At 45.1% G+C, this 26,681-nt stretch overlaps 1 protein-coding gene across 1 annotated transcript in view; it reads right to left on the bottom strand.

Moving 5' to 3' along the window:
- LOC134944818 (protein mono-ADP-ribosyltransferase PARP15-like) overlaps positions 1-26,681 on the bottom strand; it is a 163,631-nt gene that overhangs the window by 63,360 nt on the left and 73,590 nt on the right. The window contains exons 8-10 of the mRNA XM_063933705.1: positions 12,751-12,927; positions 10,334-10,506; positions 6,355-6,400 (exon numbers count right to left, since the gene is read on the bottom strand). Coding sequence (XP_063789775.1) covers positions 6,355-6,400; positions 10,334-10,506; positions 12,751-12,927 — 396 coding nt within the window. The remainder of the gene's footprint in view (positions 1-6,354; positions 6,401-10,333; positions 10,507-12,750; positions 12,928-26,681) is intronic.

Raw genomic sequence — 26,681 nt, 5'->3', positions numbered from 1 at the left:
TGAACCAACAGGGAAATTGTAACAAATGATTTGTTCCATGAAAAATGTGTTTATTAGGACACATAAACTCACTGACATACTACATACATAAAGTGCATGGGTGAATCTGGACCAGTTAAAGTGACTGTGTGATAGATGTAAATCTCTCACCATATAATGGGATTGCGGTGGGCTAGCTTAAAGAAGCAACATGGGTCCGAGGCTGAAAATAGCCTAGGCACCACCGCAGATGGTTTATTCAGCGTATCAGTCCTTTTACTTGCTTCACTGATCCTCGTCACCCGATTTCCCTGTCCAAGAACCTATCCTGGTAGGGTTTCCTCTGGTGGCACAGTGATGCCCAGCTCAGAGTGTTTCCCGATTCACAGGATCCACCACAACTTAGATACAGCTGCATACTTGTCTTCCTCACCCCCAAAAGTGGGGAGTATAAGGAATATAATGTGGATGAGTAAGACAATTATAATGATTACATCGCATTTTACATTGCATTTAAAGGAATTGAAAAAAACTGATTAACAGGAGAAAAATTTCTCGAGCATCCATAGGGGATAATGGGATGGTGAATTAGTGAATTAGTATTATTAATAAAAGTGTTGTTGCCAATTTTCATTAAGGGGAAATGTCATGAGTTATGCAAATCTAAGGGTAACTAACATGAAATAGATTCACAAGCTTTCTATAGTGGGATGAAGTTTAATGGAGAAGTGTACATTGTGTTTTGGCATGGGACCAAAATAACAAATTATGTGATAATAAGAGGGATGATCGTGATGGTGATAAAGAAAGCTATAGCATGTTTACTGCAGATGGTTGGGTTGATTAAAAACAACATTGTTGTAATACAACATAGTTTAATGCTAAAAAAGGAACTATAGTATGTGTAACAGGTGTTAAGGGGTTATTTGAGAAATGAATAATAAGGCCAGAGGTGTGAGATAGTGTTTCAAAGACAGTAAAGTTTCTTTACTGATAGAAAGAGTTTATAGGAGTTTGACAAATATTTTGTGTTTAATATGTGTAATGTTGAGAATAAAAAGTCATAATGTGACAAGGAAAGTTTAAAGAATTAAGCATTATTAATCTACAAAAGAGACAGGAAAGGCAGAATTTGAATCATGGCATGGTCCAATCGTTGGTTCAATAGTGGTAGAATTACACCTAAGCCTCTGCTTTGTCTCTCTTCTATATCATGTTTTTGTTATTCTTTTTGGAATCCAGCAAAGATATATTATCCAGAGACTGATTCAAAACTACAAAATGATTTGACGATTCAAATGTGTCACACAAATTATTTAAACAGTTACAAGAATATCAAGTGCTGCAAGAACCTTGGAAAGATAGTTAACCAACACGAAAACGCACAGTCCGGCACAGGACAATCACTAAAGAGAGTGAAGACGGTGTTATGGTGAGAAGTTGCTTATGTTTTGGTTCCATTACAGATCGCATAGGATGGTCCTGGGCAAGTACCGCTGACTACTGATACAGCCGTTGCAAAGGCTGCAGAAGAAGGACACCTAGATCCATGAGCTTGCAATGAAATGAAAAGGTCAGAGACCAGAGCTTAAAGGAACCTAACACTAAAAACAATTGTATGGAGATACAATACAGAGACTGTTACTACTGTTACTACCACAGAGTTGTATTTGAATGAACCCTTCAATCAAGATAGAGATGATTATGATCATTGATAATAGACTATGTGCTTATAAGCTAATATCCTACAGAACTTTTAACATTTCTGAAAGTATACGGGAGCGACGTTATTTATAACAGCATTAGGACTTAATTTATTTATTTTTCTTTGAAGAGAGAGCGAGCAAACGTGTGGTGTAGGTATGAGTACTCACCCATTATTGTGGATGGGAATTATTTCAATAAGACCCTTCCTTCCTCTTTTCTTTTCTAAGCAGGAAATCCAGAGAGATTTATGACCGGTGTAACGAACACACACTTTGAAAAACGTGGTTGTGAGTATTATACTCCACTTGAAGACAGATGTATAGATTAATGCATGGATAATTTAAATAATTTAGGATATTATTCTGAGGAGTATCCAGTCCAGCAATACCATTAATTGTTGGAAAGATTTTAAGTACTGCAGCTATATAAATTGTATTGCTAATCATTTGTATAGATACAACAGTATCTCAAGAAAGAACCACTGGTGATAATATTAGCTACACATGTCGGGTGTATTTCAGTTAGTGGAAATAAAATAGGTCAATAATACAGAAAAAAAAATTATCTTATGTAGATAGAAAAGGTTGATTTAAGGGAATGTGAAAGGATTGTTACAATATACTAACCTAAGGTTTCTAGATGTGCTAGATATAATGAGTTAGGTATATAAATAGTAATGGTTACATATGATGTTCATTAAAGTTTATGATTTAATAAATGTATTTTACCAGTAGTAGATTCAAAGGTTAAAAGAAGATATCATACATAACGGGGAATGGTAGTTGTCACCATGTCCTTAGGATATGATATATAATTGGTTACCTATTAATTCTAAAAATGTTTGTTATTTAAGATTGATTTAGCAATTTTATACAAAAACATATATTAACTTGAGAAAAGTTTTCTTGCAGGATGAACTATTCCTAAAAAGAGTAATTGACTCAGTAATCAGGAAACATGTTCCTGCCACCAGAGTATCAATAAAACCTCGAAGTGGTAAAGGTGGCTAATAAGTTCTCCTATGGCTAATGAAGTCGTGTGATTAATCAACTGGAAGTTGACGTTTTTTTTCGTTTAAATTATTGATAACATGATTGAACTTTATGATAGGATATTCCAGAACTGTGGACATTTGTGATGATTCCAGGACATTGGACATGAACTATTACGATACCATATTGTTCTACATTTTTTTAATACCACAAATTGGAGGATATTGTTGATTTCCGGAAACAGCACGTTGTGCTTATTTGACCAAAGACATTACGGATCCCGATACGTGTAATGCCAAGTATATAAAGGAGGCCCATGATATAAAAGAACTTTAACCAAGGCATTATGATATGGACTGGAAAAGATAAATGTTTAAATCCTAGTATTCAATTTTCAGGATTAGGAAAATGTTTTTTAAGTATATTGTATGTGATTGTATGTGATGATGTATTCTGTGATGAGGTTTATTCTTTGGTAACCCCGATGTGATTATAGACATTCATTTGATGTTCACCGCCTACAGATGCGGCCTATGTTGTATTTAGAAGGCTACTGTCAAACGCAGAATAGCAATATTACATGAAATGATTATTAGCGAACTATACGTTCCCAGAAATTCTCCTGAGATGACAGGGCACATGGATAATGTCCCTGATCAAAGGGTGGAGCTGTCGAATACTGGGACTGAGGCAACCTGCTGAAGGCCTAACAGTTATGTGTGTGCACTACGGGATAGTACGTATATTATGTACACACCCAATAATCACAGTATCAAAGGGTTCTCATATTCATTAGTATAGTGTAGAAGCATAACAGAATCCATTTTGATTCTAGCTAGATGATATAGCAAATTCATCTTGAACTTTTTACACACTGAGAGACGAGAAAAACAACTTTGTTGGCTAAGTATTAATTCCACCTACGCACTTTCTAAAAGCTCATAGAGTCCAGATGTAATTCCTAATATGGACACAGTTGAATATCACGAGTATCTTTGAGTATTCTTGACAATGGTCCTAATATTGCATAATAATATTGCATAACAATATTGCCTAACACTGTATTCCTGAGGTATGAAATCATATGGGAGGGATATACAAAAGGGGCGTAACTGTGTATTATATAAAACTCATTGTTGATACGTGTATCTGGTTGTTGTTAAAAGGATTTAACCCAGGAGGAGAGGATGTACCTCTCCCCTGTATACGGGCGTGGCCTTTTTAATAAATAATAATTGATTTTTATAAATCCATTTTCAATTCATTAATTTTACCTAACAACCCAAACAGCAACAAGATGGTTAATTTAGTTAACCTCACAAAGAGAATTCAACAAATCACACCAGAATAATTTGCCAGATAACAGATGGGCAGGAGGGCTATCTCACTGTGTTCCTTTAGTTTGAATATTGTCAAAACTGAATAAAGTAAATAAAAAAACATCTCTTAATGGAAAAATTGAGGGAACAAAAAGCATGAGGTTCCCCCAATTTATCCATTACCAGCACTAAGCTTAAACAGCCAGGGCTAGTGGAACCATAGAGGGGAAATTGGCAGTGTGGGTGTCCCCACTATGATTCCATCAGCCCTAGGCCAGTTATCATCAGGGAATGCTAGGCTTTTTCCCGGCTTTATAACCCACCACACATAGTCAGAAGGTTGCTGAGTTAGCGGGGGGAGAGACTGTTTGATCAGTAAGTAAAGCATTGCTAATTATCAGAGAGGATGTTACATACAGCTAAGATCACAGTTACAAAAAGACATTCATATAGACATTCTTGAGGTGTGCAAAGTAGAGACAGAAATGACATATCATATATGTAAGATGAATGTGGCGTTATATATTATAATATGAACCTGGGACAAGGTTAAATACATTTCTTTAATTAAACTTAAACCCCCAGATCTGACATAAATAGGCAGTGTGTGTGTGTGTGTGTGTGTGTGTGTGTGTGTGTGTGTGTGTGTGTGTGTCTCTCTCTCTCTATATATATATATATATATATACAGTATATATACACTGCTCAAAAAAATAAAGGGAACACTTAAATAACACATCCTAGATCTGAATGAATGAAATATTCTTATTAAATACTTTGTTCTTTACATAGTTGAATGTGATGACAACAAAATCACACAAAAATTATCAATGGAAATCAAATGTATTAACTCATGGAGGTCTGGATTTGGAGTCACACTCAAAATTAAAGTGGAAAAACACACTACAGGCTGATCCAACTTTGATGTAATGTCCTTAAAACAAGTCAAAATGAGGCTCAGTAGTGTGTGTGGCCTCCACGTGCCTGTATGACCTCCCTACAACGCCTGGGCATGCTCCTGATGAGGTGGAGGATGGTTACTGAGGGATCTCCTCCCAGACCTGGACTCAAGCATCCGCCAACTCCTGGACAGTCTGTGGTCCACGTTGGTGGATGGAGCGAGACATGATGTCCCAGATGTGCTCAATTGGATTCAGGTCTGGGGAACGGGCGGGCCAGTCCATAGCATCAATGCCTTCGTCTTGCAGGAACTGCTGAAACACTCCAGCCACATGAGGTCTAGCATTGTCTTGCATTAGGAGGAACCCAGGGCCAACCGCACCAGCATATGGTCTCACAAGGGGTCTGAGGATCTCATCTCGGTACCTAATGGCAGTCAGGCTACCTCTGGCGAGCACATGGAGGGCTGTGCGGTCCCCCAAAGAAATGCCGCCCCACACCATTACTGACCCACTGCCAAACTGCTCATGCTGGAGGATGTTGCAGGCAGCAGAACGTTCTCCTTGGCGTCTCTAGACTCTGTCACATGTGCTCAGTGAGAACCTGCTTTCATCTGTGAAGAGCACAGGGCGCCAGTGGCGAATTTGCCAGTCTTGGTGTTCTCTGGCAAATGCCAAACGTCCTGCACGGTGTTGGGCTGTAAGCACAACCCCCACCTGTGGACGTCGGGCCCTCATACCACCCTCATGAAGTCTGTTTCTGATCGTTTGAGTAGACACATGCACATTTGTGGCTTGCTGGAGGTCATTTTGCAGGGCTCTGGCAGTGCTCCTCCTGTTCCTCCTTGCACAAAGGCGGAGGTAGCGGCCCTGCTGCTGGGTTGTTGCCCTCCTTCGGCATCCTCCACATCTCCTGATGTACTGGCCTGTCTCCTGGTAGCGCCTCCATGCTCTGAGCACTACGCTGACAGACACAGCAAACCTTCTTACCACAGCTCGCATTGATGTGCCATCCTGGATGAGCTGCACTACCTAAGCCACTTGTGTGGGTTGTAGACTCCGTCTCATGCTACCACTAGAGTGAAAGCACCGCCAGCTTTCAAAAGTGACCAAAACATCAGCCAGAAAGCATAGGAGCTGAGAAGTGGTCTGTGGTCACCACCTGCAGAACAACTCCTTTATTGGGAGTGTCTTGCTAATTGCCTATAATTTCCACCTGTTGTCTATTCCATTTGCACAACAGCATGTGAAATTGATTGTCAATCAGTGTTGCTTCCTAAGTGGACAGTTTGATTTCACAGAAGTGTGATTGACTTGGAGTTACATTGTGTTGTTTAAGTGTTCCCTTTATTTTTTTGAGCAGTATATATATATATATATATATATATATATATTATTACTGGTGAGGTGACTCAGTAGTATGCTACAATTGTTTAGATAAAAACTGATCATGAATACCTTGTGCATGTATCGCTGATAATATATTTTCTTCCCGTTGGATTGCCTGAAACAAAATAAATACAGTATATATCTGAATCCTTTGTAATATAAATCATTTGCAGGTTTATGATCTTAAAAGCTCCAACACAGAATATGGCCTAATTAATTTAAAGTCAAATACTGTTTATATGACCTTGATTTATGGAATAAATTGGGATTTTTCCTAATTCTTAACTCAGTTATAAAGTGGCCGTGTGGGGCAACAACAAGGGGGAGACAAATGGTGGCAATAATACATGAATACCTTTATGGGACAACAACATGAAGGGGGAAGAGAAGGACTAACAACATCCAAATGAAGTATGTAGAGTTACAAAGGAGAATTAAATTGTGCCAACAAGAAGGTGAGGAGGACAGATAACAGTAGGAATAGGAGGATAACAGGAGGAAGAAGAGTATAAAAAGATGACAACAATGTTACCAAATTCAGGCACAAGATACATTATCCGAACCAATCTTGGTAAGGCTTTCACCTATAGCAACCCCCCTTTACAAAAGAATGCTATGGGGTATATTTACTAAGCTTCTCTGCAGTTTTGGCCTCAACATTTAAGGAACCACTGATATTAAATGCAAAGCCTGGTGCCAGGTTTTAAACACAACGTTTTGATAATTTATCATGTGCAGTTTCGGAGAGATGAGACCACAAAATAAAGTTGACCTTCAGGTAACAAAAAGCAACCAGCATACACAGTTCGATAATTGAATGGAGAAGTGCCAGTTCACAGCGCAGGTAATTCCACAGTAGAAATTGCATACCCATATTCACCAGTAACACAAGGCGGCAGTAGAGAACAGAGTCAGTGATGTTGGCAATCCACAATAGTAACCCTAATTAACCCTGCGGTCTACTGCAGACTGTAGAGTTCTCACCATAGAGTATAATGGAGGATTGCGATCCTCCATTATAGCCTATGCGCTTTGCCTGATTGACAGGCCGAGAGTGCATAGTCAATCAGGAGAGCGCTATGACATGGTGCTCCCTGATTGGCTGGTGGGACCCCTACTGGCAGAAGTCATAAGGAGTCCCAGCATTCGGGGAAAGGGGATCCATGTGTAAACATGGATCCCCTTTAGTGCGTTGGGCCGGGTTTTTGCGGTTTGTTATTTTTTTAGCCCCTGGATGCCTACATGGAAAGAAGAGGACTGATCTACACCAGATTTTAGGTGAGTATATTGTTTTTTTTTTTTTTTTACAGGTACCATAATGGATTCTACATTGACAAGGGGACCGAGGGACTCCATGGGACACTAGGTAAGTATGTGCGAGTGTGTAAGGGTGCATGTATGTGTAATTAAAGTTGTACTTTCACTGTGTGTGTGTACTGTCTTTATTGTAATATTTCTTTTACATTTTTTTAGCCCCTGGATGCCTACATGGAAAGAAGAGGACTGATCTACACCAGTTTTTAGGTGAGTATATTGTTTTTGGTTTTTTTACAGGTACCATAATGGATTCTACATTGACAAGGGGACCGAGGGACTCCATGGGACACTAGGTAAGTATGTGCGAGTGTGTAAGGGTGCATGTATGTGTAATTAAAGTTGTACTTTCACTGTGTGTGTGTACTGTCTTTATTGTAATATTTCTTTTACAGGTGTAACTACAGGTACCAGTGGGCCATTTAATGCCCTGCATGCTGGAATTTCTGGTTCTCCAAGTACCAGCATGCGGGGAGGCTTGCTGGGACCCGTAGTTTCACAGATAAAAGACAATATTAAATCTTATTTCTACACATGGGCCTCATCCCTGCCTTGGGGGGGGGGGTGACCTCTTTATTGGGGGGGTCCCAACTCCCCCAGGGAACCCCGGCAAGGCGTGACTAGTTGGGGGGGTAATGCCACGGCTGCAGGGACCTGTATAAATGTATCCCCCGGCTGTGGCATTATCTCCTTGGATAGTGTCTTTTGTCCCACGTATTTTTGGAACCAGGACCGGTCCAAGAGCCTGGTGCTGGTTCTGTAAATACTTGGGGACCCTATGCAATTTCCCCCCGGTATTTTAACAACCAGGACTGGCTCAAAAGAGCCCGGGGCTGGTCATGCTTATAAGGGGGAACCCCACACAATTATTTTTTTAATTTTAACTATTTAACCATTTAAATACTGTAGACAATGAAGTCCTGCACGGATCTCACTGATACGGCCGGGCTTCATTGTGTTATGTCTGGCAGTGTTTTACTAATCTCTCCCGTAAAACACTGCCCGACAATACGAAGGACATTGACATTGGTGAACTCTAATTGAAAAAACACAGTAGTTTAGTAAGTTACCGCAATTTTTCTCAAAAAGTTGCAATCTCAAACGCCCGATGTCAGCCGAGATTGATCTCGGCTGAAATCGGCTGCAACACGAATAATAGTAAATTTATCCCATAGAGTGTGAAGCACAAACAGGATCCAGGAACACAAAGCTCAGCAGTAGATACAGAAACATAGGAAAGCTAGTGTATAAACGCTATAACAGGCAATGCACTGCCAATGAAGGCAGCTTTTTTAAAAGCAGCTAGCACCAATGAAAGCATTGCAAGAGAACCAGCCTACATATGACATCTAAGGCACGTGACTGCAAGAATCTAGGATGCATAGGAACAAAACCAAAACACAGGCAAGAAACACAATGGTGACTATAAGAGGAAGGGAGGATACTTTGTAGAGAGGAGCCCCCACAGCGATCCAATTCTGAGGTTGCCACGGATATCCCTGTGAAACAGCCACTAAATCTCCGGTGTGTGTTTTCAGTGGCAACCAGTCTCATGACCAAGACGGGCAGTGATCCAATCGGAACTTGACACCTCTCCTGCAAATCTTGCATAACTGGTGAGTCAATCATGGCTGTTAATAGGTGTCAATATGTACGATGGAGGACAGACGTGTATGTTTGTGTCTTTAGCTAATGCCACTACAAAGCCCTTCCCCTAAGTACATATGCGTGTCCGAATAAACAAGGACTGAGTTACCCATTTAAGACGATGCATTTCTGACTGGTGCATCATTAAATGCACCATTGGTTGCAACATTGAAACTTCCACCAGCCCAGGTGCAATTTCTCCGTCTGACTATTGCCTCCTATGTGAGCGGCTCTATGTAGCTGCTTTCAACAACACACCTGTGACACTACCATAAGATGCAACATTTCTGTGCATCTTTTGAGTCATCCCGGTTACCTTCCATTCAGCGTCCAATAACTCTCCTTATATTTCTTCTACTGTACGTCTAAATGTGTTCTGCGACTTTGTGCAAACAAAATCAAGATGCATGCGTGGTGTGACTCAGATGCATGTGCAGACAAATCATTGGCCAACTGGGTGTATCACCGACACTGCATCCACCTCTAAATCAGGCCCACTGATTCCACTTCTATCGGTTCACAGACGTCTGTGTGAATGTGAACTAGTTCCAGTGGTACTTTAGTCCTCAACCTGACTTCGGAAAAGGGCAATGTGTTTACTTACCCTTCATGCAAGTTTTACATTCTGGTCCCTCTGGGATGTTCATGGACATCCCCGTCATAATACCATTTAGAAGCTTCTGTAAGTTATCATACCCTAGGTGACCCAGTTGCCTATGCCAGCAATGGTTGGAGTCAGAAACCAGCATTGCAGAACACTCCTCAGTGTCTAGAATGTACAGTTATTAACACCGGGTGGCCATTGCTATATAATCTCCGTAAATATTTTCATAGCACAGAAGTCTTACTGCACATGTGCAAAATGCCAGGAAAATGCCTGCCGCTCCAATCCCTGGTGATTTATGCAGCAGTGCTGCTGCAACGTGGGACTTCGGAGGGGTAGGTATTCAAGAAATAGGTGAGGGTATGCGGTGTGGGCCCCCTAGATCCAGGGCCGGTGTTCACCGCACACCTTGTACCCGTTATAGATACACCACTGTATTGAACTTAATACATCCCTAATTAAAAGTGATTAGGTTTACAGTACCTGAAGCTCTGTGCATTTTTCTTGAAACACCTTCAGGTACGTCTTGTAAATGGGTTCTTGCAGTACAATTATACAGATTGTTTCAAGGGTTGGAATGCATGTTTCTGATAAATAGTTCAAGATGCTAGACAATATGGCTATAATTGAGTCTTGCGGGTCAACATGAGCAATGCCTGCAAATACACACACAAAGTTATAACTTATTAGGGAATGAAAGAGAAGTTTCTATTCTCATATCGCTGGCTCTGCAGTTTTGTTATACATGACACTGGGCCTGATTCAGAGATGCACACAGGTATTTTGTCCTGCGCAGATTCCCGATAATCGGGAATCTGCGACTGCCCTAGGTCTATTCTACACATGCACAGAATGGACTTTGCACTGTTTCAAGGAATTACCCTCTTCTGCTGTCTGATTGACAGACAGTGGCGTTGAGGTGGTGGGGAGAGGCCTGCGATCCTGAAAACAGGGGCGTGTTGCCTCCATTTTTCTGGGAAAGGAAAGCCAAGGGTCTGCACATCACCATGTAGACTTTCTGGCCTTGCAGCCTCTGCTTCCATTATCCAGCTGTGCAAGCTGAGGCTTACTCAGCTGGCCATCTGCAATGGTCGCGATGTTCGATCCCAGCTTGTGACATCTGTCTCAGCTTGTGACCGGGATGCCAGCCGTCAGTATACCAACAACAGCATCCCAGCTGCCAGTATGCCGGCAGCATGTCAAGCGCATAGAGTCCCCTTGCGGGCTCGCTACGCTCGCCACAGGTTCTATTCCCACTCTATGAGTGTCGTGGACACCCACGAGTGGGAATAGCCCATTAGCCCCTGTTTCCGGCTGGCGGCATTTTTAGCGGTCGAGATTCCAGCGTCTGTATCCTGACCGCCGGGATCCCGACTGCCGGCAACCTAACTGCATCCCGTCTCTTGCATGCACTTCCTTAAAATCGGATGAAAATTCAGTGTTGCTTGCAAGTTTCATTTTTGTCCATCACTGAATCAGGCCCATTGTCACAATGTAATTTCTCTGTTTCATAGGACTACTAATTCATAAATGAAAGTAAAATATGGGTGCTTCAAAACGTAATTCAAATTAGTGATGAACCTAAAGGCTCTCCTTCCATATCTTCTGAATGGCCACGTCATGGTTACTCTGTTTGCTTCCATCTCATGTCTGCTTCCTTCTTGGTTGTCATCCCTTGTCTCATGTTTCCCTTCTTTGTAAATTGTTGTAATCTGTATTGTTTTCTGGGCCTAATTCCTAGTCATAAGTAAACCCGATGGTTTGCTTACAAATACCACTGTTGGGGTCTGCGCATTAAGTGCATGTGTTCAAAGGGTCTTGTGATGTCACATGATTGACATGCTGCAGCGCATGGGGGGGGGGGAGCAGGGACCGTTCTTCATGTTGCCACCATTTTGATGGTCTGCGTAATTGGATGCAGACTTCCTGGAGTCAGGTACTCAGATCCAACGGCCAGCCTGAGTAGCTGGCCGATGCCTAAAACCATCGGGATGGCGAAGCAGCACTCAGATCCTTGATAATCCCCACAGGAGGCGTCTATTTCCTACAGACGCCTCCTGCTGAATTAGAATTTCAATGACACGGAATTGCTGCAATTCCTAACAAACATGTATCAGTCCCTATGTTTATATCCTAATTTCTATTAGTGATCCCAGCGGTGAGCGCAGCGTGTCCCGTCACAGGCTCGCTGTGCTCTCCATGCTTTGGGCCCGGTGGTGACCTTTAGGCCCGGTGGTGACCTTTGGTGGTCCACGCCTCGGGCGGAGGCGTGGACCACCACCCAAGTGGGGAAACCAGCCAGCGTTTGAGACTCCGACCACCGGTATTGCATATGGTGTCGGAATTACGGCATCAGTATAATGACCACCGGATTCTGTCCAGTGGTCAATTGACTGCCTCCTATATCCTGATATCGCTGGGTACACACATTGTCTAGTGGGGTTAGTTATAATATGCCGGCGGTCAGAAGACCGAGTGTGGCATCCCAATACGTTCCCCCAATGCCCTCTTAACCCTTCCTTTCGGCAACCTACACCGCCCCGCAGCCAAACCCTAACCCCCCTTTCCCATAGCTTAACCCTAACCCTCCCCCCGCAGACTAAACCTAACCTCCCACCCCACCCCCAATTGCTTACCTGTCCGCAGCCCCAGCAAACCTTTGGTCGGGTTCCTGGTGGTCGGGATCCCGGTGCCGGGATTGTCCGTGTCAGCGTCGGCATTCCAAGCAGTGTCGGTATTACGGCATCGGTATTTTGACTGCCGGGATCCTGCACAGATCCTGTTTACTGTATACCTAACTTAAGATTGACACCAGAATCATTTTCAGTAATAATATTTTCAAATGTTGGATATGATTTGAAAATTGCGACCGTACTTATTCTTTGTACCTGTTCATTTACCTGTTCCAATAGCCGGCAGTGCAAAACTTGTGAACCCATTATTATGGCATTCTAGCAGAATCCTGTCCATTGACGGTTCATAGTCTGGAACTCTGGTTGGTCCAATTATATGCATGATATTTTTGCTTTTCAGTTTCCCACCACTTGTTATTGCGATCTTGTCTGTTTTTAGTGTACCTTAAAAAGAAACCTCTGTTTTAGTGAAAGAAACACAAGAGTTACAAAAACTAATTCCTAAGGGATGGTACAAACCTAGAGATGTGTGCTGAGCGAACTATCACAGACCGCTCAGTACACATCTCTCCCCCCGCTCAGCACTCAGCGTGATGTGTGCTGAGCGAGGGAGGTAGGGGAACTGGGGGCCGCTCACTTCACACAGCGCTGAAGTGAGCGACCTACTAGATTGAGCCTGCATGCAGGCTCAATATAGCACCGGCAATAGCCCCGCGCATCGACATCGCTGCAGGCATACACACAGAGATATCTGTTTAACTTCTAAGCAATCTATTCAGATTGCTTAGAAATTAAGGGCCTAATTCAGAGTTGATCGCAGCGCAGCAGCAAATTTGTTAGCAGTTGGGCAAAACCATGGGGGTAATTCCAAGTTGATCGCAGCAGGATTTTTGTTAGCAATTGGGCAAAACCATGTGCACTGCAGGGGGGGCAGATATAACATGTGCAGAGAGAGTTAGATTTATATGGGGTGTGTACAAACTGAAATCTAAATTGCAGTGTAAAAATAAAGCAGCCATTATTTACCCTGCACAGAAACAAAATAACCCACCCACATCTAACTCTCTCTGCAAATGTTATTTCTGCCACACCTACAGTGCACATGGGGGGTCATTCCGAATTGATCGAATGTAGCAACTTTTTGCTGCTCGTGCAATCAACTAGACGCCGCCTATGGGGGAGTGTATTGTAGCATAGCAGGGCTGCGATCGCTTGTGCAGCCCTGCTATGCTAAAAAAGTTTTGTGCAGAACAAGACTAGCCCTGCAGTTACTTACCCTGTGCGATGGATCCAGCGATGAAGGTCCCAGAATTGACGTCAGACAACTGCCCTCCAAACACCTCTCCGCTGTCAATCTTCTTGCGATCGCGCTAGCGATCACTTTCTTCTGGTCGTTGCCCGGTGACGGCTGTCGCTGGGCAACGATGCGCGTGCGCATTGCGGGCGCCGCGCATGCACAGTTCCGACCTGTTTGCACCGCAGCGATGAACCACAGCGTGCGAATGGGTCGGAATGACCCCCATGGTTTTGCCCAACTGCCAACAAATTTGCTGCTGCAATCAACTCTGAATGACCCCCTAAGCACGGATCTCTCCGTGTGCACCACCCTTAAGTCCTTTAATTGTTGAAAGGACAATTTTAAATGTAAACATATGGAATGATGTACAGTAAAACTATATCAGGAGCAATCAGTATTTTTGTACGTGCCATTCCATTGGCAAATGGCACTTTACTGTACATTGGGGGTCACTCCGAGTAGTTCGCTTGTTGCCGATTTTCGCAACGGAGCGATTAAGGCAAAAATGCGCATGGTTCACAGTGCGCATGCGGTTAGTATTTTAACACAAAACTTAGTAGATTTACTCACGGCCGAACAAAGATTTTTCATCGTTGAAGTGATCGGAGTGTCATTGACAGGAAGTGGGTGTTTCTGGGCGGAAACTGGCCGTTTTCTAGGAGTGTGCGGAAAAAACGCAGGCGTGTCAGGGAAAAACGTGGGAGTGTCTGGAGAAACGGGGGAGTGGCTGGCCGAACGCTGGGGGTGTGTGTGACGTCAAACCAGGAACGAAACGGCCTGAGCTGATCGCAATCTGTGAGTAAGTCTCGAGCTACTCAGAAACTGCTAAGAAATTTCTATTCGCAATTTTGCTAATCTTTCGTTCGCAATTCTGCTAAGCTAAGATTCACTCCCAGAGGGCGGCGGTTTAGCGTGTGCAATGCTGCTAAAAGCAGCTAGCAAGCGAACAACTCGGAATCACCCCCATTATTAAGATACATATGACTAAAGTCAAAACACTGTATTATATTTAATCATCATCTCCGCTCATCCAGACTATAAGCAGTTTTTCCACTCAGATCACTTAGGACAGCTAATCAGGTCATTAGAATTTCATGAAATTAAGTTTATGCATCCACTTATGGCATATGAAGCCTAATGTGTGGGTCGAGTTGCTATCACTTCCTTGGAAGCAGAAGTGATTGCACTGCATGGTGATGCAGCAGGAGGCTTCTATTACAAGCAGACACTTCCTGCTGCAGTAGTGGTCCAACCTGCATCCTAGGGCACAACATCGGATCACTCAGTTACCATTGGACAGCTTACTGTTATGGTTCCGCGCAAACCAGCGTCGCAGAGGCCAGGAAATCCGCGCCCTATGACAGAGATCCCTGACATCTTCCCACTCCCTAAACGGCGGCTACTCGACTCAGTTTTCACAAACCACCCCCTCCCCGTCCCCCAAACAGCAGCAGACTGTCAATCACTGACAGTCTGCTGCCATTCTGCTTCCGACGTTAGAGGACCCATTCGAGCACGCTCAGTACAGGTCCTGCGCATGCGCAAATTACTTATCAGTACTTTGCACATGATAGCGCTCTAATAAACGCACCAAAATGACCCCTATAGTGTGCTTAAGGACAAAACTACTATGGTAGAAGTGAGTGCACCTGATAAGGAACCTGTTACTGGCGACAACGACACTGTTATGATGCTATACTATTGCACTGCTAACACAGAGTGATGGTTATGATGCTGAGCTATATAATTTCATTCACTCTATAGTAATACTTTAATGTGTAATCTCAGGGCCTATTTCAGACTGGATCGCTTCGATGCATCGGCAGCGATCACAGTCTGAAGCCCTTTGGTGAGTGCGCTTGCGCACCCCGGGAGGCCCAGTGAGATGCAAAAGCATCTCAGGGTTGCAATCGCCTCTGCCTGATTGACAGGCAGATGCTGTCACAGGGTGGGAGGGGGCATGCCAGCGGTATTAGAACGCCATTGGTGGGGCGCGGACCATTGCAGGGGTGGGCCGCGGGGGCTGTGTGACGTGACATACAGCCACTGTGACCCAGGAAGTGTCGGGTAGCCGCTTGCCAGCGCAGCTAGGCTGCGCAGGCAGAGAGCTACTTGGTGGGTGCGAAAGCATCGCCACCGTGCAATGCTTTCGCACCCATGCAGGGCGGACTAGCCCTGTGCTGGGCGTACCCCCACATGTCTGAGTAACTAATCGTAGATGCGCTAAATTTAGTACATACTGTATACGATCAGATCTGAATTATCCCGTTAATCTGTTTAAGGACAAAGCTCACTACCTCAACACAGATACAAAGTTGCCAATGCACTTACACTTAATTAAACTGGAAGCATGGGCAGCAAAATGGAGAATGAGATTCAACACAGACAAGTTTAAGGTAATGCACTGTGGTGGCAAGACCAAAAATAACACCTACATACTAAATGGGGTAATATTAGGGGATTCTGTACTGGAAATAAACTTAGGGGTTCACATAGATAACAAATTAAGCAGCAGTACCCAAAGTAGGATTGCAGCAAAGAAGGCTAATAAGATTAGCATGCATAAAACGGGGAATTAATGCAAGGGACGAGAGTATTAATACTCCCATTATATAAATCACAAGTGATGCCACATCTTGAATACTGCGTGCAATTTTGGGCACCATATTACAAAAAGGATATCCTGGAGCTAGAAAAGGGTCAGAGGCGGGCGACCAAACTAATTAAGGGGATGGAGACGCTGCAAGGCTAGGCATGTTTGCATTGGAAAAGAGGAGACTAAGAGGGGACATGATCAACATCTACAAATATATAAGGGGTCAATACACAGAGCTTGCAAGGGACTTTTATGCACACCAGTGCCAGCAGGAATGTACTGGTGTCTGAACGGTGAGGGATGCAAAACAAATGAACTCACAGACAGACTGGGGAATATGACATTACATACACAGAAGGTGATAGGGTAACAAAATAAACACAAAGTGAACAGAGAAGCCCAAAGGCTAAGAAACTGGGTGTCTCCCTAGTATTAGGAATGCTCAGATGGAAAGAAGCGAGATGTAGTGATTTAATACGTAGAGAACGCGAAATGCTGTTGCTAAGGGCAACAGCAAAACCCTAAAGGGTTACCAACGGGTGTGGCAGTAAACTCCTTGGTCAGAGATGGAATAATAGACACAAGGAGAGTCTCCACAATCCTAGTCCTCACTTGCAGTGCACTGGTTCAGTTTACTGCCACTAAACTGACACCTGAACACCTTGCACAGTGAGAAAGGATTTTGGCAGGCAAGTCTGAGAATACAGCCGCAAACTTGCTAGGTTCACAGAGTAGCAAAAGAACCCCAGCAGGTTAAACGACTGACTCCAGTCTTACTGCTAGGTCTGGATTGGCAGAGTGTAATACCAAATCCCAAGGCCTATTTGCAGTAAGCAACAAACAAATACAAAGTTTACACAGTACTAGCTAGCTTTCAGGAACTGACTAACCAACAAAGATTCAGCAGCATCTGCCTAACCTGAGAAGAGGGTTTATATAGCAGGTGCTGTCCACGCCCCACTCAGACCTCACAGACTGTGAGCACAAAAACCAGCACCGGATCCCCTGCCGTGCACAGAGCCTGTAACCACTGCACAGCAAAAGACCCGAACCGGAGTATCAGCTACGCTCAGGTTACTCCGCTAGCACTTGTCTCCCGGTTGCCATGACGACGTGGCAGCACAGAGCAGGAGACCCTAACAGTACCCCCCCTCTGACGAGGGGTCAAAGAACCCCTACCACCGGGTTTATCGGGAAACTGTGAGAAGAAAGAGCGTAACAGTCTGGGGGCATGAAGATCACAACTGCGCACCCACGACCGCTCCTCCGGGCCATACCCCTTCCAGTGCACCAAAAATGACAGCCGACCCCGAACCATCTTGGAGTCAAGAATCCTTTCAACAACAAACTCCCTCTGGCCACGTATCAGAAGAAGGGAAGGTCTTCCACTGGAAGAAGGATTACTAATCGCCCGTTTTAAAAGGGAACAATGAAATGTTTTATTGATACCCAAAGAACGGGGTAGATCTAACTGAAATGCCACCGGATTGATGACCCTAGTGATCTTATAAGGACCGATGAACCGGGGGCCTAACTTATGAGATGGCTGTCTCAACTTCAAATTCTTGGTAGACAACCAGACGAAGTCTCCTAATTTGAAGCTGCAGGGTCTTTTCCGCTTATCAAAAACCCTTTTGGTCACTAATGACACAGACACAAGGGCTTTCTTCACTTTCCTCCAAATACCTCTAAGGACCGAAACCACAGAGGAACCACCAGGCGTGGAGTCCAGGGGGTCAAAAGAATTGGCCTTAGGATGATGCCCATACACACAAAGGAAGGGAGAGATCCCTGTAGCAGAGTGAGCCGCGTTGTTATAGGCAAACTCCGCCATGGACAGATGAGCAACCCAGTCAGTCTGACACTTGGAGACATAACACCTGAGGAACTGCTCCAAGGACTGGTTCACCCTTTCAGTCTGCCCATTAGACTGCGGATGGTAGCCTGACGACAAGCTGACAGAAATCTGGAGATCGGAACAAAATGCCCTCCAGAATTTGGCCACAAACTGGGATCCGCGGTCAGAGACCACATCAAGTGGCAACCCGTGGAGGCGCACAACATGCAGCATAAATAATTCAGACAGGCGTCTGGCCGATGGCAGCCCAACCAATGGAACGAAGTGCGCCATCTTCGAAAACCTGTCAACGACAACCCAGATGACTGTCATCCCCGAGGATTTGGGCAAGTCCACCACAAAATCCATTGAAATGTGGGTCCATGGCTTAGATGGAATAGAGAGTGGATGTAATGGGCCAACAGGAACCCCTCTAGGAGTCTTATTTCGGGCACAGATGTTACATGCCCGAACCCACTGATCCACATCCCTAGCCACCGAGGGCCACCACACCGCCCTAGATAGCAACTCCCGAGTTCTGGCAATACCCGGGTGACCTGCCGACTTCTTGGCATGGAATTCCAGGAACACTCGCTGTCTTAACCTAGGAGGCACAAACAAAAGACCTACTGGAAGGTCTGGAGGAGCCTGCTCCTGTGCTCTAAGGACTAATGACAAGAGGTCCTGGGTAATGCCCACTTTAATACATGATGGGGACACAATGGGCAATGGCTCCTCGGTGGTCTCCTGGATTGGAGCAAAACTCTGCGAGAGCGCATCAGCCTTGATGTTTTTTGACCCAGGGCGATATGTTATCAAAAAATGAAAGCGAGCAAAAAACAAAGCCCATCGTGCCTGCCTGCCATTGAGGCGCTTCGCTGACTCTAAATATGCCAAATTCTGATGGTCGGTGAGAATTGAGACCACAAACTTAGCCCCCTCAAGCCAGTGTCTCCACTCCTCGAGTGCATCCTTAATAGCCAACAATTCCCGGTTACCCACGTCATAATTCATCTCGGCAGGCGAAAATTTACGGGAAAAGTAAGCACAGGGATGAAGGCGATTATCAGACACCCCCATCTGAGAGAGCACTGCCCCAATACCCATCTCAGAGGCATCCACCTCCACCACAAAAGGACGCTCTGGATCTGGGTGTCGCAGCACCTTGGCCGAGACAAATGCCCTCTTGAGACGGGCAAAAGCCGCTTTGGCCTCACAAGACCAGTGAGCAACATCCGCCCCTTTCTTAGTGAGTGCCACCAAGGGCGCCACTATAGACGAAAATCCAGCGATAAATCGTCTATAAAAATTCGCAAAGCCCAGAAAACGCTGAAGCGCCTTCAAACTAGTGGGCTGCACCCAATCCAGGACTGCCTGTACCTTGGAACCCTCCATTTGGAAACCTTCTGGGGAGATAATATATCCTAGAAATGCGATTTGCTGAACTTCAAATTCGCACTTCTCCAGCTTCGCCCCAAGCCGGTGGTCTCTGAGTTTCTGGAGGACTAAGCGTACATGCTTCCGATGTTCCTCCAGGGAATGGGAGAAGATTAGAATGTCATCTAAGTATACAACTAAGAATCTATCCAAATATTCCCAGAGCACATCGTTCATGAAGTCCTGGAAGACTGCCGGGGCATTACAGAGCCCAAAAGGCATCACCAAATATTCATAATGCCCTGAGTGGGTATTAAAGGCAGTCTTCCATTCATCCCCCTCTCTTATTCGGATTAGATTGTACGCACCGCGTAGGTCAATCTTAGAAAAAATGGTGGCAGTACGAAGCTGGTCAAACAAGACCGAAATGAGAGGCAGTGGGTATGAGTTTTTAATCGTGATACGGTTCAATTCCCTGAAGTCGATGCAGGGTCGCAACGAACCGTCCTTTTTACCCACGAAGAAGAACCCCGACCCAACTGGAGACTGTGAAGGTCTGATAAATCCCTTAGCCAAGTTCTCCTGAATGTACTCTGCCATAGCCTGAGTCTCCGGACGTGACAGGGAGTACAACCTGCTCTTGGGAAGCTTAGCATTCGGCAACAAATCAATGGCACAGTCATAGGGGCGATGGGGAGGTAGTACCTCTGCAACTCTTTTGGAGAACACGTCCGCAAAATCTGCATAACATCCTGGCAATCCTGGCAAACTTAGCTGCGAAAGCCTGACTGGAAGGCTCAAGCAACTCCTGAAACAATCAGTACCCCAACTAAGAATCTCCCCAGAGACCCAGTCAAATTGAGGATTGTGGGCCCTTAACCAGGGTAACCCCAACACCAATGGGGCAAAAGTACAGACAGTCACATAAAAGGACAATTTTTCAGAGTGTGTGGCTCCAATAAACAAAGAAATTTGGCTAGTGCAAGAGGTAATTTTACCCTGGGATAATGGTTCCCCGTTTAACCCACAAATCTCAATTTCCGATGCCAAGGGTACTAAGGGAACAGAGTGTTTCAGGGCGAATTGGCGGTCCATAAAAACTCAGTCGGCCCCACTGTCCACAAAGGCCTCAGTCTTGACAGTTTGACCGAGGATCTTCAAGGTCACCGGAATGATAAAAGTCTTCTTGGGAAATTCTGACTTCTGGCCTGACAGGATATTTCCCATCACCCTCAGGCCCTGAAGTTTTCTGGCTTTTCTGGGCATGATACTACCACATGACCTTTATTCCCACAGTACAAACATAACCCCTGCTGTCTCCTCCGCGTCTTCTCACGCGAGGAGAGGCGGGTAGCCCCAATCTGCATAGGCTCCTCGGAAAACTCCTCAGAGTCTGAGGTTCCCTTTGGAAAGAAGGACACCTCGGTCTCCCTTTCAAGCCTGCGCTCTCTCAGCCGTCTATCCACCCGAATGGATAACTGCATGAGCTGATCCAAGCTATCAGGCAAGGGATATTGTACCAGTTGGTCTTTTAACTGGTTAGAAAGACCTCTTCGGTACTGGTGTCTCAGGGCTGGGTCATTCCACTGGGTATCATGGGCCAACCTCCGAAACTCCGTACAATAAACCTCAACTGGCCTTCGCCCTTGCTTAAGGATCGAAATCTGAGCCTCGGCTGAGGCCGTCTTGTCAGGGTCATCATACAACATGCCCAGTGCCGTAAAAAAAGCATCAACACTTTTAAGCGACGGACAGTCAGGCTGCAACCCATATGCCCAGACCTGTGGGTCTCCTTGTAGCAAGGAAATCACTATGCCCACCCGCTGAATCTCCGACCCAGAAGACTGAGGCCTAAGCTGGAAATATAGCTTGCAGCTCTCCTTGAAACAAAAGAACTGCGAGCGATCTCCAGAAAAACGATCCGGGAGATTTACTTTCGGCTCTTTAACCCCTGAAGGTACTGCTGCTGCGAGAGCTCCGCCAGCGGCCTGTGAGGTGTGCATTTTAATGGACAAATCATTAAATTGTCGAGTCAGGACCTGCACCTGATCGACCACCTGTTGCAAAGTATTTTGAGGGGTATGCTCCATATTCCCACAAAATTTCAACAGGAGTATTGGGCTGCTGAATATGTTATGCACACCAGTGCCAGCAGGAATGTACTGGTGTCTGAACGGTGAGGGATGCAAAACAAATGAACTCACAGACAGACTGGGGAATATGACATTACATACACAGAAGGTGATAGGGTAACAAAATAAACACAAAGTGAACAGAGAAGCCCAAAGGCTAAGAAACCGGGTGTCTCCCTAGTATTAGGAATGCTCAGATGGAAAGAAGCAAGATGTAGTGATTTAATACGTAGAGAACCCAAAATGATGTTGCTAAGGGCAACAGCAAAACCCTAAAGGGTTACCAACGGGTGTGGCAGTAAACTCCTTGGTCAGAGATTAAATAATAGACACAAGGAGAGTCTCCACAATCCTAGTCCTCACTTGCAGTGCACTGGTTCAGTTTACTGCCACTAAACTGACACCTGAACACCTTGCACAGTGAGAAAGGATTTTGGCAGGCAAGTCTGAGAATACAGCCGCAAACTTGCTAGGTTCACAGAGTAGCAAAAGAACCCCAGCAGGTTAAACGACTGACTCCAGTCTTACTGCTAGGTCTGGATTGGCAGAGTGTAATACCAAATCCCAAGGCCTATTTGCAGTAAGCAACAAACAAATACAAAGTTTACACAGTACTAGCTAGCTTTCAGGAACTGACTAATCAACAAAGATTCAGCAGCATCTGCTTAACCTGAGAAGAGGGTTTATATAGCAGGTGCTGTCCACGCCCCACTCAGACCTCACAGACTGTGAGCACAAAAACCAGCACCGGATCCCCTGCCGTGCACAGAGCCTGTAACCACTGCACAGCAAAAGACCCGAACCGGAGTATCAGCTACGCTCAGGTTACTCCGCTAGCACTTGTCTCCCGGTTGCCATGACGACGTGGCAGCACAGAGCAGGAGACCCTAACAGGGACCTGCTTTCAATAAGATCAGCACAGAGGACGCGTGGTCACTCGCTTAGGTTAGAGGAGAGGAGTTTCCACACATTGAGGCGAAAAGGTTTTTTCACAGTAAGGACAATACATGTTTGGAATTCCCTGCCTGAGAGAGTAGTAACTGCGGACTCAGTCAACACCTTTAAGAATGGGTTAGATAAATTCCTATTGGATAAAGATATTCAGGGTTATGGTGCGTAGTCACGCATTATAGTTAATATAACTAGTCCTAACATAAAAATAACTAGTCCTTACATAAAAATAACTAGTCCTAAAATAAAACTGCATAAGAGACCACAAACAGGTTGAACTCGATGGACAATTGTCTTTTTTCAACCTTAGTTACTATGTTACTATGTTACTATGGTGGTCATTCTGAGTTGTTCGCTCGCTAGCAGTTTTTAGCAGCCGTGCAAATGCTATGCCGCCTCCCACTGGGAGTGTATCTTAGCTTAGCAGAAGTGGAAAGGATCGCACAGCGGCTACAAAAAAATTATGTGCAGCTTCAGACCTACTCAGCGCTTGCGATGACTTCAGACTGTTCAGTTGCTGTTTTGACGTCACGAACACGCCCTGCGTTCGCCTAGCCACGCCTGCATTTTTCCTGGCATGCCTGCGTTTTTTCGAACACTCCCTGAAAACGGTCAGTTGACACCCAGAAATGCCCTCTTCCTGTCAATCACTCTGCGGCCAGCAGTGCGACTGAAAAGCTTTGCTAGACCTTGTGTGAAACTACATCATTCGTTGTACTAGTACGACGTGCGTGTGCATTGCGCCGCATACGCATGCGCAGAAGTGCCATTTTTTTGCAAGATCGCTGCTCTGCGAACGAAATCTGCTAGCGAACAACTCGGAATGACCCCCAATGTTACTGCAGAGTTTCTGTCTTCAGTATAACTGCACCTCAATGCTAAATATAAATCGTATACTTTTTCTTATATACAGTATATGTGGTTTATTTTGTCAGACTAACAAAAATATGTGATTTAAACTTTATGATCTATTCCAGTGGTTCACAAACTTTTTTGAATCACGGCGCCCTAGGGTATCTGAATATTTATCATGGCACCCCTAAGCCAAAAGTTTTTTATTGAGAAATATAGAAAAAACAGTAAATATTACATTAAGTAAATTGTGTTTATATGTCATCCATAGGTTCAATTGTGTGGTGAAGGACAAGATTTGCTTTTGTTTGGCCATATATTCTATGACTGGCAGCCACCAGCACTGGTTTTGCCTATTACATTGACCATAAATACTTTGAATTGGTCCTGGACCACCAATCCAAGGAACCCCTGAAAGTGCCCTGAGGAACCCCAGGGTTCTACAGCACACAATTTGACAATCACTGATCTGATCTATTTTATACTTTATTAGCCTGTGCTAATTTATATGCCATACAATCATAAAACCACTGTGTCATGACTACAGTATGTCTATGGGTGTTATTCAGAGTTGTTAGCAAACCAAAACAGTTAGCAGTTGGGCAATACCATGTTGCACTGCAGGTGGGGCAGATGTAACATGTGCAGAGAGAGTTAGATTTGGGTGGGTTACCGTATAATGGGGGTCATTCCGAGTTGTTCGCTCGCAAGCTGCTTTTAGCAGCTTTGCACACGCTAAGCCGCCGCCTACTGGGAGTGAATCTTAGCTTATCAAAATTGCGAACGAAAGATTAGCAGAATTGCGAATAGACACTTCTTAGCAGTTTCTGAGTAGCTCCAGACTTACTCGGCATCTGCGATCAGTTCAGTGCTTGTCGTTCCTGGTTTGACGTCACAAACACACCCAGCGTTCGCCCAGACACTCCTCCGTTTCTCCAGCCACTCCCGCGTTTTTCCCTGAAACTGTAGCGTTTTTTCACACACACCCATAAAACAGCCAGTTTCCGCCCAGAAACACCCACTTCCTGTCAATCACATTACGATCACCAGAACGAAGAAAAAACCTCGCAATGCCGTGAGTAAAAAACCTAACTGCATAGCAAATTTACTTGGCGCAGTCGCACTGCGGACATTGCGCATGCGCATTAGCGACTAATCGCTCCGTTGCGAGAAAAAATAAGAATTTACTTACCGATAATTCTATTTCTCGTAGTCCGTAGTGGATGCTGGGAACTCCGTAAGGACCATGGGGGATAGCGGCTCCGCAGGAGACTGGGCACAAAAGTAAAGCTTTGGGACTACCTGGTGTGCACTGGCTCCTCCCCCCATGACCCTCCTCCAAGCCTCAGTTAGGATACTGTGCCCGGACGAGCGTACACAATAAGGAAGGATTTTGAATCCCGGGTAAGACTCATACCAGCCACACCAATCACACCGTACAACTTGTGATCTGAACCCAGTTAACAGCATGATAACAGAGGAGCCTCTGGAAAGATGGCTCACAACAACAATAACCCGATTTAGTTAACAATAACTATGTACAAGTATTGCAGACAATCCGCACTTGGGATGGGCGCCCAGCATCCACTACGGACTACGAGAAATAGAATTATCGGTAAGTAAATTCTTATTTTCTCTGACGTCCTAGTGGATGCTGGGAACTCCGTAAGGACCATGGGGATTATACCAAAGCTCCCAAACGGGCGGGAGAGTGCGGATGACTCTGCAGCACCGAATGAGAGAACTCCAGGTCCTCCTCAGCCAGAGTATCAAATTTGTAGAATTTAGCAAACGTGTTTGCCCCTGACCAAGTAGCTGCTCGGCAAAGTTGTAAAGCCAAGACCCCTCGGGCAGCCGCCCAAGATGAGCCCCCTTCCTTGTGGAATGGGTTTTTACAAATTTTGGCTGTGGCAGGCCTGCCACAGAATGTGCAAGCTGAATTGTACTACAAATCCAACGAGCAATAGTCTGCTTAGAAGCAGGAGCACCCAGCTTGTTGGGTGCATACAGGATAAACAGGGAGTCAGATTTTCTGACTCCAGCCGTCCTGGAAACATATATTTTCAGGGCCCTGACAACGTCCAGCAACTTGGAGTCCTCCAAGTCCCTAGTAGCCGCAGGTACCACAATAGGCTGGTTCAGGTGAAACGCTGAAACCACCTTAGGGAGAAATTGTGGACGAGTCCTCAATTCTGCCCTGTCCGTATGAAAAAACAGGTAAGGGCTTTTATAAGATAAAGCCGCCAATTCTGACACGCGCCTGGCCAAAGCCAGGGCCAACAGCATGACCACTTTCCATGTGAGATATTTCAAATCCACAGATTTAAGCGGTTCAAACCAATGTGATTTTAGGAACCCCAAAACTACATTGAGATCCCAAGGTGCCACTGGAGGCACAAAAGGAGGCTGTATATGCAGCACCCCCTTGACAACGTCTGAAACTTCAGGAACTGAAGCCAGTTCTTTCTGGAAGAAAATCGACAGGGCCGAAATCTGAACCTTAATGGATCCTAATTTTAGGCCCATAGACACTCCTGTTTGCAGGAAATGCAGGAATCGACCCAGTTGAAATTCCTCCGTTGGGGCCTTCCTGGCCTCGCACCACGCAACATATTTCCGCCAAATGCGGTGATAATGCTTTGCGGTCACATCCTTCCTGGCTTTGATCAGGGTAGGAATGACTTCTTCCGGAATGCCTTTTTCCTTCAGGATCCGGCGTTCAAACGCCATGCCGTCAAACGCAGCCGCGGTAAGTCTTGGAACAGACAGGGTCCTTGCTGGATCAGGTCCCTTCTTAGAGGTAGAGGCCACGGGTCCTCTGTGAGCATCTCTTGAAGTTCCGGGTACCAAGTCCTTCTTGGCCAATCCGGAGCCACGAGTATAGTTCTTACTCCTTTCCGTCTTATAATTCTCAGTACCTTGGGTATGAGAGGCAGAGGAGGGAAACACATACACTGACTGGTACACCCATGGTGTTATCAGAGCGTCCACAGCTATTGCCTGAGGGTCCCTTGACCTGGCGCAATACCTGTCCAATTTTTTGTTGAGGCGGGGCGCCATCATGTCCACCTTTGGTTTTTTCCAACGGTTTACAATCATGTGGAAGACTTCTGGGTGAAGTCCCCACTCTCCCGGGTGGAGGTCGTGCCTGCTGAG

The sequence above is a fragment of the Pseudophryne corroboree genome, chromosome 7 (assembly GCF_028390025.1).
Source record: "Pseudophryne corroboree isolate aPseCor3 chromosome 7, aPseCor3.hap2, whole genome shotgun sequence".
Classification (NCBI taxonomy): Eukaryota; Metazoa; Chordata; class Amphibia; order Anura; family Myobatrachidae; genus Pseudophryne; species Pseudophryne corroboree.
This window is presented reverse-complemented; position numbering and strand designations above follow the sequence as displayed.